This window comes from Salmo salar, unplaced genomic scaffold (genome assembly GCF_965601325.2).
Source record: "Salmo salar unplaced genomic scaffold, fSalSal1 ptg000578l, whole genome shotgun sequence".
NCBI classification, from domain to species: domain Eukaryota; kingdom Metazoa; phylum Chordata; class Actinopteri; order Salmoniformes; family Salmonidae; genus Salmo; species Salmo salar.
In genome coordinates, this window is record NW_027675424.1 from 24,542 (window position 1) to 37,717 (window position 13,176).

At 37.7% G+C, this 13,176-nt stretch overlaps 1 protein-coding gene across 1 annotated transcript; it reads left to right on the forward strand.

Moving 5' to 3' along the window:
• Positions 1-4,173: 4,173 nt before the first annotated feature.
• Positions 4,174-12,513, forward strand: LOC145876361 (uncharacterized). The gene is made up of 2 exons (XM_082972148.1): positions 4,174-4,776; positions 9,492-12,513. The coding sequence occupies exons 1-2, from the start codon at positions 4,401-4,403 to the stop codon at positions 10,292-10,294; spliced, it is 1,179 nt and encodes a 392-aa protein (XP_082828274.1). The 5' UTR covers positions 4,174-4,400; the 3' UTR covers positions 10,295-12,513.
• The last annotated feature ends 663 nt before the right edge of the window (positions 12,514-13,176 follow it).

The following is a 13,176-nucleotide window of genomic DNA, read 5'->3' on the forward strand; positions in this document are numbered from 1 at the left end:
TCCCACTTTACCACCACCAAAGCACCCCAGACCATCACATTGCCTCCACCATGCTTGACAGAAGGCGTCAAGCACTCCTCCAGCATCTTTTCATTTTTTCTGGAACTCACGAATGTTCTTGTTTGTGATCCGAACACCTCAAACTTAGATTCGTCTGTCCATAACACTTTTTTCCAATCTTCCTCTGCCCAATGTCTGTGTTAGTTTGCCCATCTTAATCTTTTCTTTTTTTAAACGGTCTTTACTGTTGACGTTTAGACTGGTGTTTTGCAGGTACTATTTGATAAAGCTTCCAGTTGAAAACTTGTAAGGCGTCTGTTTCTCAAATTAGACACTAATGTACTTGTCCTCTTGCTCAGTTGTGCACTGGGGCCTCCTATTCTGGTTAGAGCCAGTTTGCACTGTTCTGTGAAGGGAGTAGTACACAACATTGTACGAGATCTTCAGTTTCTTGGCAATTTCTCACATGGAATAGCCTTCATTTCTCAGAAAAAATAATAGACTAATGATTTTCAGAAGAAAGTTATTTGTTTCTGGCCATTTTGAGCCTGTAATCGAACCCACAAATGCTGATGCTCCAGATACTCAACTAGCTTAAATAAGGACAGTTTTATTGCTTCTTTAATCAGCACAACAGTTTTCAGCTGTGCTAACATAATTGCAAAAGGGTTTTCTAATGATCAATTAGCCTTTTAAAATGATAAACTTGGATTAGCTAACACAACGTGCCATTGGAACACAGGAGTGATGGTTGCTGATAATGGGCCTCTGTTCGCCTATGTAGATATTCCATAAACAATCAGCTGTTTCCAGCTACAATAGTCATTTACAACATTAACAATGTCTACACTGTATTTCTGATCAATTTGATGTTATTTTAATGGACAAAAAAAGTGTTTTTCTTTCAAAAACAAGAACATTTCTAAGTGACTCCAACCTTTTGTTACACCATGTAGGAGCAGTATAGACCTAGTCTGTTCATTATATACATCTACATGATGTATTGTTACACCCTGTAGGAGCAGTATAGACCTAGTCCGTTCATTATATATATCTACATGATGTATTGTTACACCATGTAGGAGCAGTATAGACCTAGTCTGTTCATTATATACATCTACATGATGTATTGTTACACCATGTAGGAGCAGTATAGACCTAGTCTGTTCATTATATACATCTACATGATGTATTGTTACACCATGTAGGAGCAGTATAGACCTAGTCTGTTCATTATATATATCTACATGATGTATTGTTACACCGTGTAGGAGCAGTATAGACCTAGTCTGTTCATTATTATACATCTACATGATGTATTATTACACCATGTAGGAGCAGTATAGACCTAGTCTGTTCATTATATACATCTACATGATGTATTGTTACACCATGTAGGAGCAGTATAGACCTAGTCTGTTCATTATATACATCTACATGATGTATTGTTACACCATGTAGGAGCAGTATAGACCTAATCTGTTCATTATATACATCTACATGATGTATTGTTACACCATGTAGGAGCAGTATAGACCTAGTCTGTTCATTATATATATCTACATGATGTATTGTTACACCGTGTAGGAGCAGTATAGACCTAGTCTGTTCATTATATACATCTACATGATGTATTGTTACACCATGTAGGAGCAGTATAGACCTAGGCGGTTCATTATATACATCTACATGATGTATTGTTACACCATGTAGGAGCAGTATAGACCTAATCTGTTCATTATATACATCTACATGATGTATTGTTACACCATGTAGGAGCAGTATAGACCTAGTCTGTTCATTATATACATCTACATGATGTATTGTTACACCATGTAGGAGCAGTATAGACCTAGTCTGTTCATTATATACATCTACATGATGTATTGTTACACCATGTAGGAGCAGTATAGACCTAATCTGTTCATTATATACATCTACATGATGTATTGTTACACCATGTAGGAGCAGTATAGACCTAGTCTGTTCATTATATACATCTACATGATGTATTGTTACACCATGCAGGAGCAGTATAGACCTAGTCTGTTCATTATATACATCTACATGATGTATTGTTACACCATGTAGGAGCAGTATAGACCTAGTCTGTTCATTATATACATCTACATGATGTATTGTTACACCATGTAGGAGCAGTATAGACCTAATCTGTTCATTATATACATGTACATGATGTATTGTTACACCATGTAGCAGCAGTATAGACCTAGTCTGTTCATTATATACATCTACATGATGTATTGTTACACCATGTAGGAGCAGTATAGACCTAGTCTGTTCATTATATACATCTACATGATGTATTGTTACACCATGTAGGAGCAGTATAGACCTAGTCTGTTAATTATATACATCTACATGATGTATTGTTACACCATGTAGGAGCAGTATAGACCTAGTCTGTTCATTATATACATCTACATGATGTATTGTTACACCATGTAGGAGCAGTATAGACCTAGTCTGTTCATTATATACATCTACATGATGTATTGTTACACCATGTAGCAGCAGTATAGACCTAGTCTGTTCATTATATACATCTACATGATGTATTGTTACACCATGTAGGAGCAGTATAGACCTAGTCTGTTCATTGTATACATCTACATGATGTATTGTTACACCATGTAGGAGCAGTATAGACCTAGTCTGTTCATTATATACATCTACATGATGTATTGTTACACCATGTAGGAGCAGTATAGACCTAGTCTGTTCATTATATACATCTACATGATGTATTGTTACACCATGTAGGAGCAGTATAGACCTAGTCTGTTCATTGTATACATCTACATGATGTATTGTTACACCATGTAGGAGCAGTATAGACCTAATCTGTTCATTATATACATCTACATGATGTATTGTTACACCGTGTAGGAGCAGTATAGACCTAGTCTGTTGATTATATACATCTACATGATGTATTGTTACACCGTGTAGGAGCAGTATAGACCTAGTCTGTTCATTATATACATCTACATGATGTATTGTTACACCATGTAGGAGCAGTATAGACCTAATCTGTTCATTATATACATCTACATGATGTATTGTTACACCATGTAGGACCAGTATAGACCTAGTCTGTTCATTATATACATCTACATGATGTATTGTTACACCATGTAGGAGCAGTATAGACCTAGTCTGTTCATTATATACATCTGCATGATGTATTGTTACACCATGTAGCAGCAGTATGGAGGTACAGTGGGGGACAAAATTGTTGACACCCTTGATAAAGATGAGCAAAAACAACTCTATAAAATAAAGAATTCAAATACTTCTATGTAAAAAAAAGGGTGAATTATATTATTGTATGCTGAAACAATTGCTCAGAGAAAGAGATTTAGTTGAACATGTAATTCTCAAAAGGTAGGGGTCTGAATTACTGCCACCCATGTTTTCAATACTCCAGCACCCTCCCCTTGGGAGGATAACGACACTGAAATGTTTAATGAGATTAGAGAACACATTGGGTGGGATCTTAGACCCTTCCTCCATACAGAATCTCTCCATGTCCTTGATTTATTTAGTCTGCGCTTATGGACTGCCCTGTTCAATTCAAACCACAGGTTTTCAATGGAGTTCAAGTCCGAAGACTGAGATGGCCATTGAAAATGTTGATTTTTGTGCCCAATTAACCATTTCTTTGTGGATGTTGATGTGTCTTGCTGGAAGATCCACTTATGGCCAAGTTTCAGCCTCCTAGCAGAGAGGTAACCAGGTTTTGGACTAAAATATCCTGGTAGTGGGTAAAGTTAATTTATTTATTTCATACAGTCATTTTAGCTCATCTTTATCAAGGGTATCAATAACTAGGTGCTTATTTTGATATCTAGTTATTTGACTGAATCAGAAATACAGATGTGGAGTAGATGTAGAGTTTGTTTTAAATTCTCATTAAAATCTGAACTAATCAAACAACACTTGTTGCTCTTTATACGTGTTGATATAATATTCATATTTAATGGAGAGAAAAAAACGTTTCCCTGAACTGCTTTATAATATTATAATTCAATGAAGAATAAAAATAGTTTTCCCTCCTCAACTGCGTTTCCTCCCTCCAGACAGCAGATGGCGATATGTGTCTTTCAGGCGATGTTTCTAGTGTGACGTATAATCTAGTGGACGGAACGCTTCTTCAACAACTGCAGCCACCTCGGTAGCTCGCTAGCCGACAAAGTCGGAACATTCAAGTTCTTTAGACAATTTCGTGTTGTATTTGCCATTTTGCTTTAAACATACTTATGTGTAAACAACTAGCTACCCCATTTAATTTCATATTTACGTTGTAAGTCAACTAGCTGGCTGGTTAAGTTAGCACTAGTCTAGTCGCTAATGCTAACTCGCTATTATCCCCGACCATGAGTTCACTAAGCTACTCTCCTCCTGTTAAAGAAGAAGTCTGCTGGACGGAGAAAGAGGGAGTGTGGCAGAACGTTGTCGTGAAAGAGGAGAAGGAAGAGGAGGATGTCACAGTAAAACAAGAAGTAGAGGGTGAGGCTGTTACAGTGAAAGAAGAAGAGAAAGACGTTACAGAGAAAGACACCTTCAGAGTGAAAGATGAGGGGGATGTTACTGTGAAAGAAAAGGAGGAAGATGCCGTTTTTGGAGTGGAGGATGAAGTGAAAGAAGATGAAGACGTTTTTGGAACGAAGGATGAAGAGGGGGAGATTACTGTCACATTAGAGGAGGACGAAGAAGAGAAGACTGGAGAACTGATTAACACCAGTAAATACAGTGAGTACTATCTAATAAAACAGGGACATTGATCTGGTTAACACCAGTAAATACAGTGAGTACTATCTAATAAAACAGGGACATTGATCTGGTTAACACCAGTAAATACAGTGAGTACTATCTTATAAAACAGGGACATTGATCTGATTAACACCAGTAAATACAGTGAGTACTATCTAATAAAACAGGGACATTGATCTGATTAACACCAGTAAATACAGTGAGTACTATCTAATAAAACAGGGACATTGATCTGATTAACACCAGTAAATACAGTGAGTACTATCTAATAAAACAGGGACATTGATCTGATTAACACCAGTAAATACAGTGAGTGCTATCTAATAAAACAGGGACATTGATCTGATTAACACCAGTAAATACAGTGAGTACTATCTAATAAAACAGGGACATTGATCTGATTAACACCAGTAAATACAGTGAGTACTATCTAATAAAACAGGGACATTGATCTGATTAACACCAGTAAATACAGTGAGTACTATCTAATAAAACAGGGACATTGATCTGATTAACACCAGTAAATACAGTGAGTGCTATCTAATAAAACAGGGACATTGATCTGATTAACACCAGTAAATACAGTGAGTGCTATCTAATAAAACAGGGACATTGATCTGATTAACACCAGTAAATACAGTGAGTACTATCTAATAAAACAGGGACATTGATCTGATTAACACCAGTAAATACAGTGAGTACTATCTAATAAAACAGGGACATTGATCTGATTAACACCAGTAAATACAGTGAGTACTATCTAATAAAACAGGGACACAAACTCTGCAGTTGTTGAACTAATGTGTGATTTTTAAAAGTGCATTCTACACTCAAATATGTTTTTGTACTGTCGGAATTGTCCATGAAGTCCTACAGTGATTTTTTTTAAACTTTTCCTGTTGAAAAGTGATAAATACAGTGAAGTATAAACACACTAAAAGGAAACAAATACATGTTTTGAGCAAAATATATAACTGCAAACTAGAAGGAGTGAGTGATGTCATAGTAAGGCCTCCAAGGAGTTGGCTTGATGGGAAGTCGTGATGTCATCCAATAGGAGGCTGATCTTCATGTGAATATTCATTATTCTTTTTAAAATCCTTCCTGTTCTGTCAAGTTGGTTGTTGATCATTGCTAGAAAGCCATTTTCAAGTCTTGCCATAGACTTTCAAGATGATTTAAGTCCAAACTGTAACTAGGCCACTCAGGAACATTCAATGTCATCTTGGTAAGCTCCTCCAGTGTAGATTTGGCCTTGTGGTTTAGGTTATTGATCTGAATCTGAATCCTACAGTAGGTCTATGTTGTTGTTAGGTGAAGTTATGGGTCCTACAGTAGGTCTATGTTGTTGTTAGGTGAAGTTATGTTTCCTACAGTAGGTCTATGTTGTTGTTAGGTGAAGTTATGGGTCCTACAGTAGGTCTATGTTATTGTTAGGTGAAGTTATGGGTCCTACAGTAGGTCTATGTTGTTGTTAGGTGAAGTTATGGGTCCTACAGTAGGTCTATGTTATTGTTAGGTGAAGTTATGGGTCCTACAGTAGGTCTATGTTATTGTTAGGTGAAGTTATGGGTCCTACAGTAGGTCTATGTTGTTGTTAGAAGTTATGGGTCCTACAGTAGGTCTATGTTGTTGTTAGGTGAAGTTATGGGTCCTACAGTAGGTCTATGTTGTTGTTAGGTGAAGTTATGGGTCCTACAGTAGGTCTATGTTATTGTTAGGTGAAGTTATGGGTCCTACAGTAGGTCTATGTTGTTGTTAGGTGAAGTTATGGTTCCTACAGTAGGTCTATGTTGTTGTTAGGTGAAGTTATGGGTCCTACAGTAGGTCTATGTTGTTGTTAGGTGAAGTTATGGGTCCTACAGTAGGTCTATGTTATTGTTAGGTGAAGTTATGGATCCTACAGTAGGTCTATGTTATTGTTAGGCGAAGTTATGGGTCCTACAGTAGGTCTATGTTATTGTTAGGTGAAGTTATGGGTCCTACAGTAGGTCTATGTTGTTAGGTGAAGTTATGGGTCCTACAGTAGGTCTATGTTGTTGTTAGAAGTTATGGGTCCTACATTAGGTCTATGTTGTTGTTAGGTGAAGTTATGGGTCCTACAGTAGGTCTATATTGTTAGGTGAAGTTATGGGTCCTACAGTAGGTCTATGTTATTGTTAGGTGAAGTTATGGATCCTACAGTAGGTCTATGTTATTGTTAGGCGAAGTTATGGATCCTACAGTAGGTCTATGTTATTGTTAGGTGAAGTTATGGGTCCTACAGTAGGACTATGTTATTGTTGTGTGAAGTTATGGGTCCTACAGTAGGTCTATGTTGTTGTTAGAAGTTATGGGTCCTACAGTAGGTCTATGTTGTTGTTAGGTGAAGTTATGGGTCCTACAGTAGGTCTATGTTATTGTTAGGTGAAGTTATGGATCCTACAGTAGGTCTATGTTATTGTTAGGCGAAGTTATGGGCTCTACAGTAGGTCTATGTTATTGTTAGGTGAAGTTATGGGTCCTACAGTAGGTCTATGTTATTGTTAGGTGAAGTTATGGGTCCTACAGTAGGACTATGTTATTGTTGTGTGAAGTTATGGGTCCTACAGTAGGTCTATGTTGTTGTTAGAAGTTATGGGTCCTACAGTAGGTCTATGTTGTTATTAGGTGAAGTTATGGGTCCTACAGTAGGTCTATGTTATTGTTAGGTGAAGTTATGGGTCCTACAGTAGGTCTATGTTATTGTTAGGTGAAGTTATGGGTCCTACAGTAGGTCTATGTTATTGTTAGGTGAAGTTATGTTAAACACTTAGTGGACAAACCCTCATTGTCAGGCTGATGGCAAAGCTAGCCAAATAGCATTTGAAGTGTTAAGTATAAAGCAGTTGATTTGCAACAATAACACAAACATTATTTTTTTACATTTTAGTCATTTAGCAGACGCTCTTATCTAGAGCGACTTAAAGTAGTGAATGCATACATTTCATACATTTTTTTATTTTTGTACTGGCCTTCAGTGGGAATCGAACCCACAACCCTGGCGTTGCAAACACCATGCTCTACCAACTGAGCCACAGGGAAGACTATTATATTATATTAAACAGGACATTCAAACGAGCCTTACAGTTATAATCCAAAGTAGTGTGAAATGCACTCATAATCAACCTGTAAATGGAGGCTATTTTTGCTGTCAGCCTATGAGAACTCCCCTGAGTTTCCCCCACGGTGGTGAATTAGTGAATAGACACAGAGCTTAATGTGAGTTTCCTTGAGTAGCACTCCTGATCTAGTGCTGTAATATTCAGAATACATTGTGAAAACGAAAATCTTTGCTCACCATTTTTTGCTCCAGGCAGATATACTACATCCATAACTAGTGGTTTCCTCATTAGCAGATATACTACATCCATAACTAGTGGTTTCCTCATTACCAGATATACTACATCCATAACTAATGGTTTCCTCATTACCAGATATACTACATCCATAACTAGTGGTTTCCTCATTACCAGATATACTACATCCATAACTAATGGTTTCCTCATTACCAGATATACTACATCCATAACTAGTGGTTTCCTCATGACCAGATATACTACATCCATAACTAGTGGTTTCCTCATTAGCAGATATACTACATCCATAACTAGTGGTTTCCTCATTAGCAGATATACTACATCCATAACTAGTGGTTTCCTCATTACCAGATATACTACATCCATAACTAGTGGTTTCCTCATTAGCAGATATACTACATCCATAACTAGTGGTTTCCTCATTACCAGATATACTACATCCATAACTAGTGGTTTCCTCATTACCAGATATACTACATCCATAACTAGTGATTTCCTCATTACCAGATATACTACATCCATAACTAGTAGTTTCCTCATTACCAGATATACTACATCCATAACTAGTGGTTTCCTCATTACCAGATATACTACATCCATAACTAGTGGTTTCCTCATTAGCAGATATACTACATCCATAACTAGTGGTTTCCTCATTACCAGATATAGTACATCCATAACTAGTGGTTTCCTCATTACCAGATATACTACATCCATAACTAGTGGTTTCCTCATTACCAGATATAGTACATCCATAACTAGTGGTTTCCTCATTACCAGATATACTACATCCATAACTAGTGGGTTCCTCATTACCAGATATACTACATCCATAACTAGTGGTTTCCTCATTACCAGATATACTACATCCATAACTAGTGGTTTCCTCATTACCAGATATACTACATCCATAACTAGTGGTTTCCTCATTACCAGATATACTACATCCATAACTAGTGGGTTCCTCATTACCAGATATACTACATCCATAACTATCGGTTTCCTCATTAGCAGGGAGGAGTTTCTGCAATCAAATTGCCCTCGTGCCGCAATTTTAGCAAACACAGAAAGGGGCCTATATTGGAGACCAAAAGTCGTCTGGCACACTGCTTCGAGTTTCAACAACATGAATAACTTATTTCTAGCCTAGAATCATCGATTTCACTACTAATGTGAAAACAAGACAAAATATGACTATTCTTGCTCATTTTAAGACATTTGTCCAACAATTTTAACATTCATTACAGACGTCAATTGTTGTACAACATCATGGCTCCACTGTTGGCATCACCTTTTACAGTGGATTTCTACTGTTGTGGGCCTTTAATCATCTGTCTGACTTTGTTGTTCACACAGGAGAGATACTTAACTATCGTGGATCCTTTGGGGAGCCTCAACAACATCATGATGCTGACGAGGCAGAGAAGAGTCTCTCCAGATCAGAACACCTCAATAAACACCTGCAGACATCCACAGGGAAGAGAACTCACTGCTGCTCTGACTGTGGGAAGAGATTCACCTCATCAGGCATTAAAATTCATCAGAGAACACACACAGGAGAGAAACCTTATAGCTGTGATCAATGTGGGAAGAGTTTTGGTCGATCTGACTCTCTGACTCAACACCAGAGAACACACACAGGAGAGAAACCTTATAGGTGTGATCAATGTGGGAAGTGTTTTGGTCAATCTGGCCATCTGGTATCACACCAGAGAATACACACAGGAGAGAAATCTTATATCTGTGGTCAATGTGGGAAGAGTTTTGCTGCATCTCGCAGTCTGACTCTACACCAGAGAACACACACAGGAGAGAAATCTTATAGCTGTGATCAATGTGGGAAGAGTTTTAGTCAATCTGGCTCTCTGACTCTACACCAGAGAATACACACAGGAGAGAAATCTTATAGCTGTGATCAATGTGGGAAGAGTTTTAGTCAATCTGGCTCTCTGACTCTACACCAGAGAATACACACAGGAGAGAAACCTTATAGGTGTGATCAATGTGGGAAGAGTTTTGGTCGATCTGGCTCTCTGACTCTACACCAGAGAATACACACAGGAGAGAAACCTTATAGGTGTGATCAATGTGGGAAGAGTTTTGGTCAATCTGGACATCTGACTCAACACAAGAGAACACACACAGGAGAGAAACCTTAACTGTGGTCAATGTGACAAGAGATACTCTGATAAAAGATCTCTGATCAAACATCAGAAAATACATGAAGGAGTTGTTTCATGATATCAATGAATTAATGTCACAATGTAGAATGTTTAACATTGTAGTAGGAGTATTTTAATGATGTCACAATGTAGAATCCTAAACGTTTGTCCCCTGTTCTATTGATTTCAACATGATATGGATATTAGCCTCAGGGGGAAAATCCAGTCTCTGAAATGGAAGAGTACTATTTATGAGATTTAACTAAAAGTGACTAACACAAAAAGAGCTGTGTTACACTTACCATGTTGCTGACCCACTGGAATCAAAATGCATCACTTCAAAATGTAGCTAGCTGTTTTCTACAAGTTGTCCTCTAACCAGGGATGTACACATTATTCCCAGATTCTGTGTGGTTTTTGAGCTGTTAGTTTTAACAGGAGGTGCAACCTCATCTCGGCACAATTGATTTCAACATGATATCTATGAGTTATGACAAATAAGTGTTGTGTTCCTTTGTTTAGCGACCCCTAAATTTAAATGCATCACTCCAAAATGTAGCTGACTGTCTTCTGCAGGTTGTCCTCTAACCAGTGAGGTAAAATATATCTCCATTTCCATGTGTTTTTTGTTTTGTTGTGTTAGTTTGAAGAGCAGATTCAACCTGATTTCACCCCTAATGGATATCAGTGATTTATTGTTACTTGTCAAAACAACAGCGTTTCTGGTGCTTGTGCAGTTTATAAGCTGCTTGTTTTAAATAATACAAGTAATATGATTATTGTGGCAGATGTTTGTGTATATAGCACATTTTATGTTTAGATTTGGACATGTTAAAATTGTGTTTTGACATTGGGGATATCCCACCTAGCAACATGTAATTGAAAAGCTGTTGAAAATAAGACTATGCAACCAAATATTTCATATTTACATTTCATGTAACATTTAGTAATAATTATTTATGTAACCAACTGACTATTATATTGACATTGTTACCCTGCTTTTATAATATCAGGGTTCATTCTCAGATGTGCCAACCCAAATGTACTAGAGCATGACATTGGGGACTGGGCCCCGATCCAACAACATGCCTATGTAGTGAACCCTGAGAAGAGAGAGAAGCTCTGCAGTGAGGTGGAAAGTTACTATGGATATTGCAGGAGTTTCCTCTTGAAATCAGACATGTCCGTGGTAAGGACAACTTGGTTGCTGATTGTCTCAAGGGTGGGCAGTCAAAAAGATTTGTGTTTTGTGTTTAGCCAGTGTGTTGCCATGGATCACAATTTATTATGACTGCATGTTTTTCCGTATTGGAGATGAGTTTTGTTTGGACTCGTTCCAAGGGGACGAGAGTTCTAGAAGCTAGTGAGTTTTAGGAAGACGAGAGTTCTAGAAGCTAGTGAGTTTTAGGAAGACTAGAGTTCTAGAAGCTAGTGAGTTTTAGGAAGACTAGAGTTCTAGAAGTGTATATATATTGTCTTGAATTGTTGACAGCCAGTGGACACCATGTTTATATTGGTGAAGCATTGTAGTTGATTATAATGTGAATTGGAAGTTTTTTTCTGTTGTTGGTAAGCATTCTCTTAAGTTGTTACCGTCTTTGGTTTTTCCATTTATGTTTTGAGGTTTGGAATGTAGCACGTAGGACGCACTGATTGGTGTCACCTCGTTAGTCAGTATGTGTTACACCTGTGCTGGCTTGTCCATCTCGTTAGTGGGAAGGTGTTTCACCTGAGCTGGTCCAGGTTCTATTTAAGAGTGTCTGGCCCAGTGCTCCAGTTGTCTTGATACATGTGGAGAGTCAACACCTTTAGTTGCGCCACCTTTTTTGGTTTGCTTCCTGTCTTTAAGTTTGGTGTGGGTTTTTCTTTTGTTTTCCTCTTCTTGGGCAGATTTAGTGGGTCTCATGGTGGGTGTCTTTTAGGTCCCAGTTGTTGTTACTAGTCAACTTCCAGTGGACACCCCCATAGTGTCTTTCAGAGCCCCTCCTAAAAAACAAGTTATATTTTGGGTTGGATATTGTATCATATTGTTGATATTTTAATCAATGGCATTTCCTTACAATGCTCATTAGTCTTTCAGTTGTTATTATTGTTTTTTATCCTCATATTTGTGTACAAAATATTTCTGATTATTTTCATAGTTTTTTCCTGTGAAGCCATTGTGTTGCATCCATGTCTGACATGTGCTGTATAAATAAAGCTTGATTTGATTTGAACATATTGTAAAACAAATTAACCCAATGACCGACCAATCAACAAACTATTGGTCCACCTTAGTATGAAAAACTGTATCAATCCCACTTTTCCAGCCTGCTGAAGGCGTGGTGGAGTGGTAAACACCACCCCCGGCTCTACCAGGGGCTTGAGGTGGTCTCCCACAGCTCTGCTTATGTCATGTTCTGTGGCCTTGCTGTTCCATTTCTGACTGCCCCTGCAACACAGAAACACATTTAGTTATATTATATAAAACACTCAATGTAATGTATATGGAGCATCTATGGCCTCAGTTACACCTGGCACCTAAATGTGACTTCTGTCATCTGATCACTCCAAGCTGCATTAGGTTCAGATCTACCGGGATGGAACTTTGACACAGTCAGACCACTGAATATGCATAAGCAATGTAAAGAGGTGGGGTGAATGAGGGGAAAAGTAAATTTGACACAAATGACCTTCATAATAAATCAAATGTTGTTGGTCACATACAGGTGTTCAGCAGATGTTATTGCAGGTGTAGTGAAATGCTTGTCCTTCTAGTTCCCACAGTGCAGTAATATCTAACAATTAATATCTAACAATTTCACAACAAATACCTAATACACACAAATCTTGCTGCAATTTTAGCAAACACAAAAATTTGACATAGTCTGGATGCAGTC

Coding starts and splice junctions, on each gene's coding strand:
- LOC145876361 (XM_082972148.1), top strand. CDS start 4,401: ATGAGTTCACTAAGCTACTCTCCTCCTGTTAAAGAAGAAGTCTGCTGG. Junction 4,777..9,491: donor GATTAACACCAGTAAATACA/GTGAGTACTATC, acceptor TTGTTCACACAG/GAGAGATACTTAACTATCGT.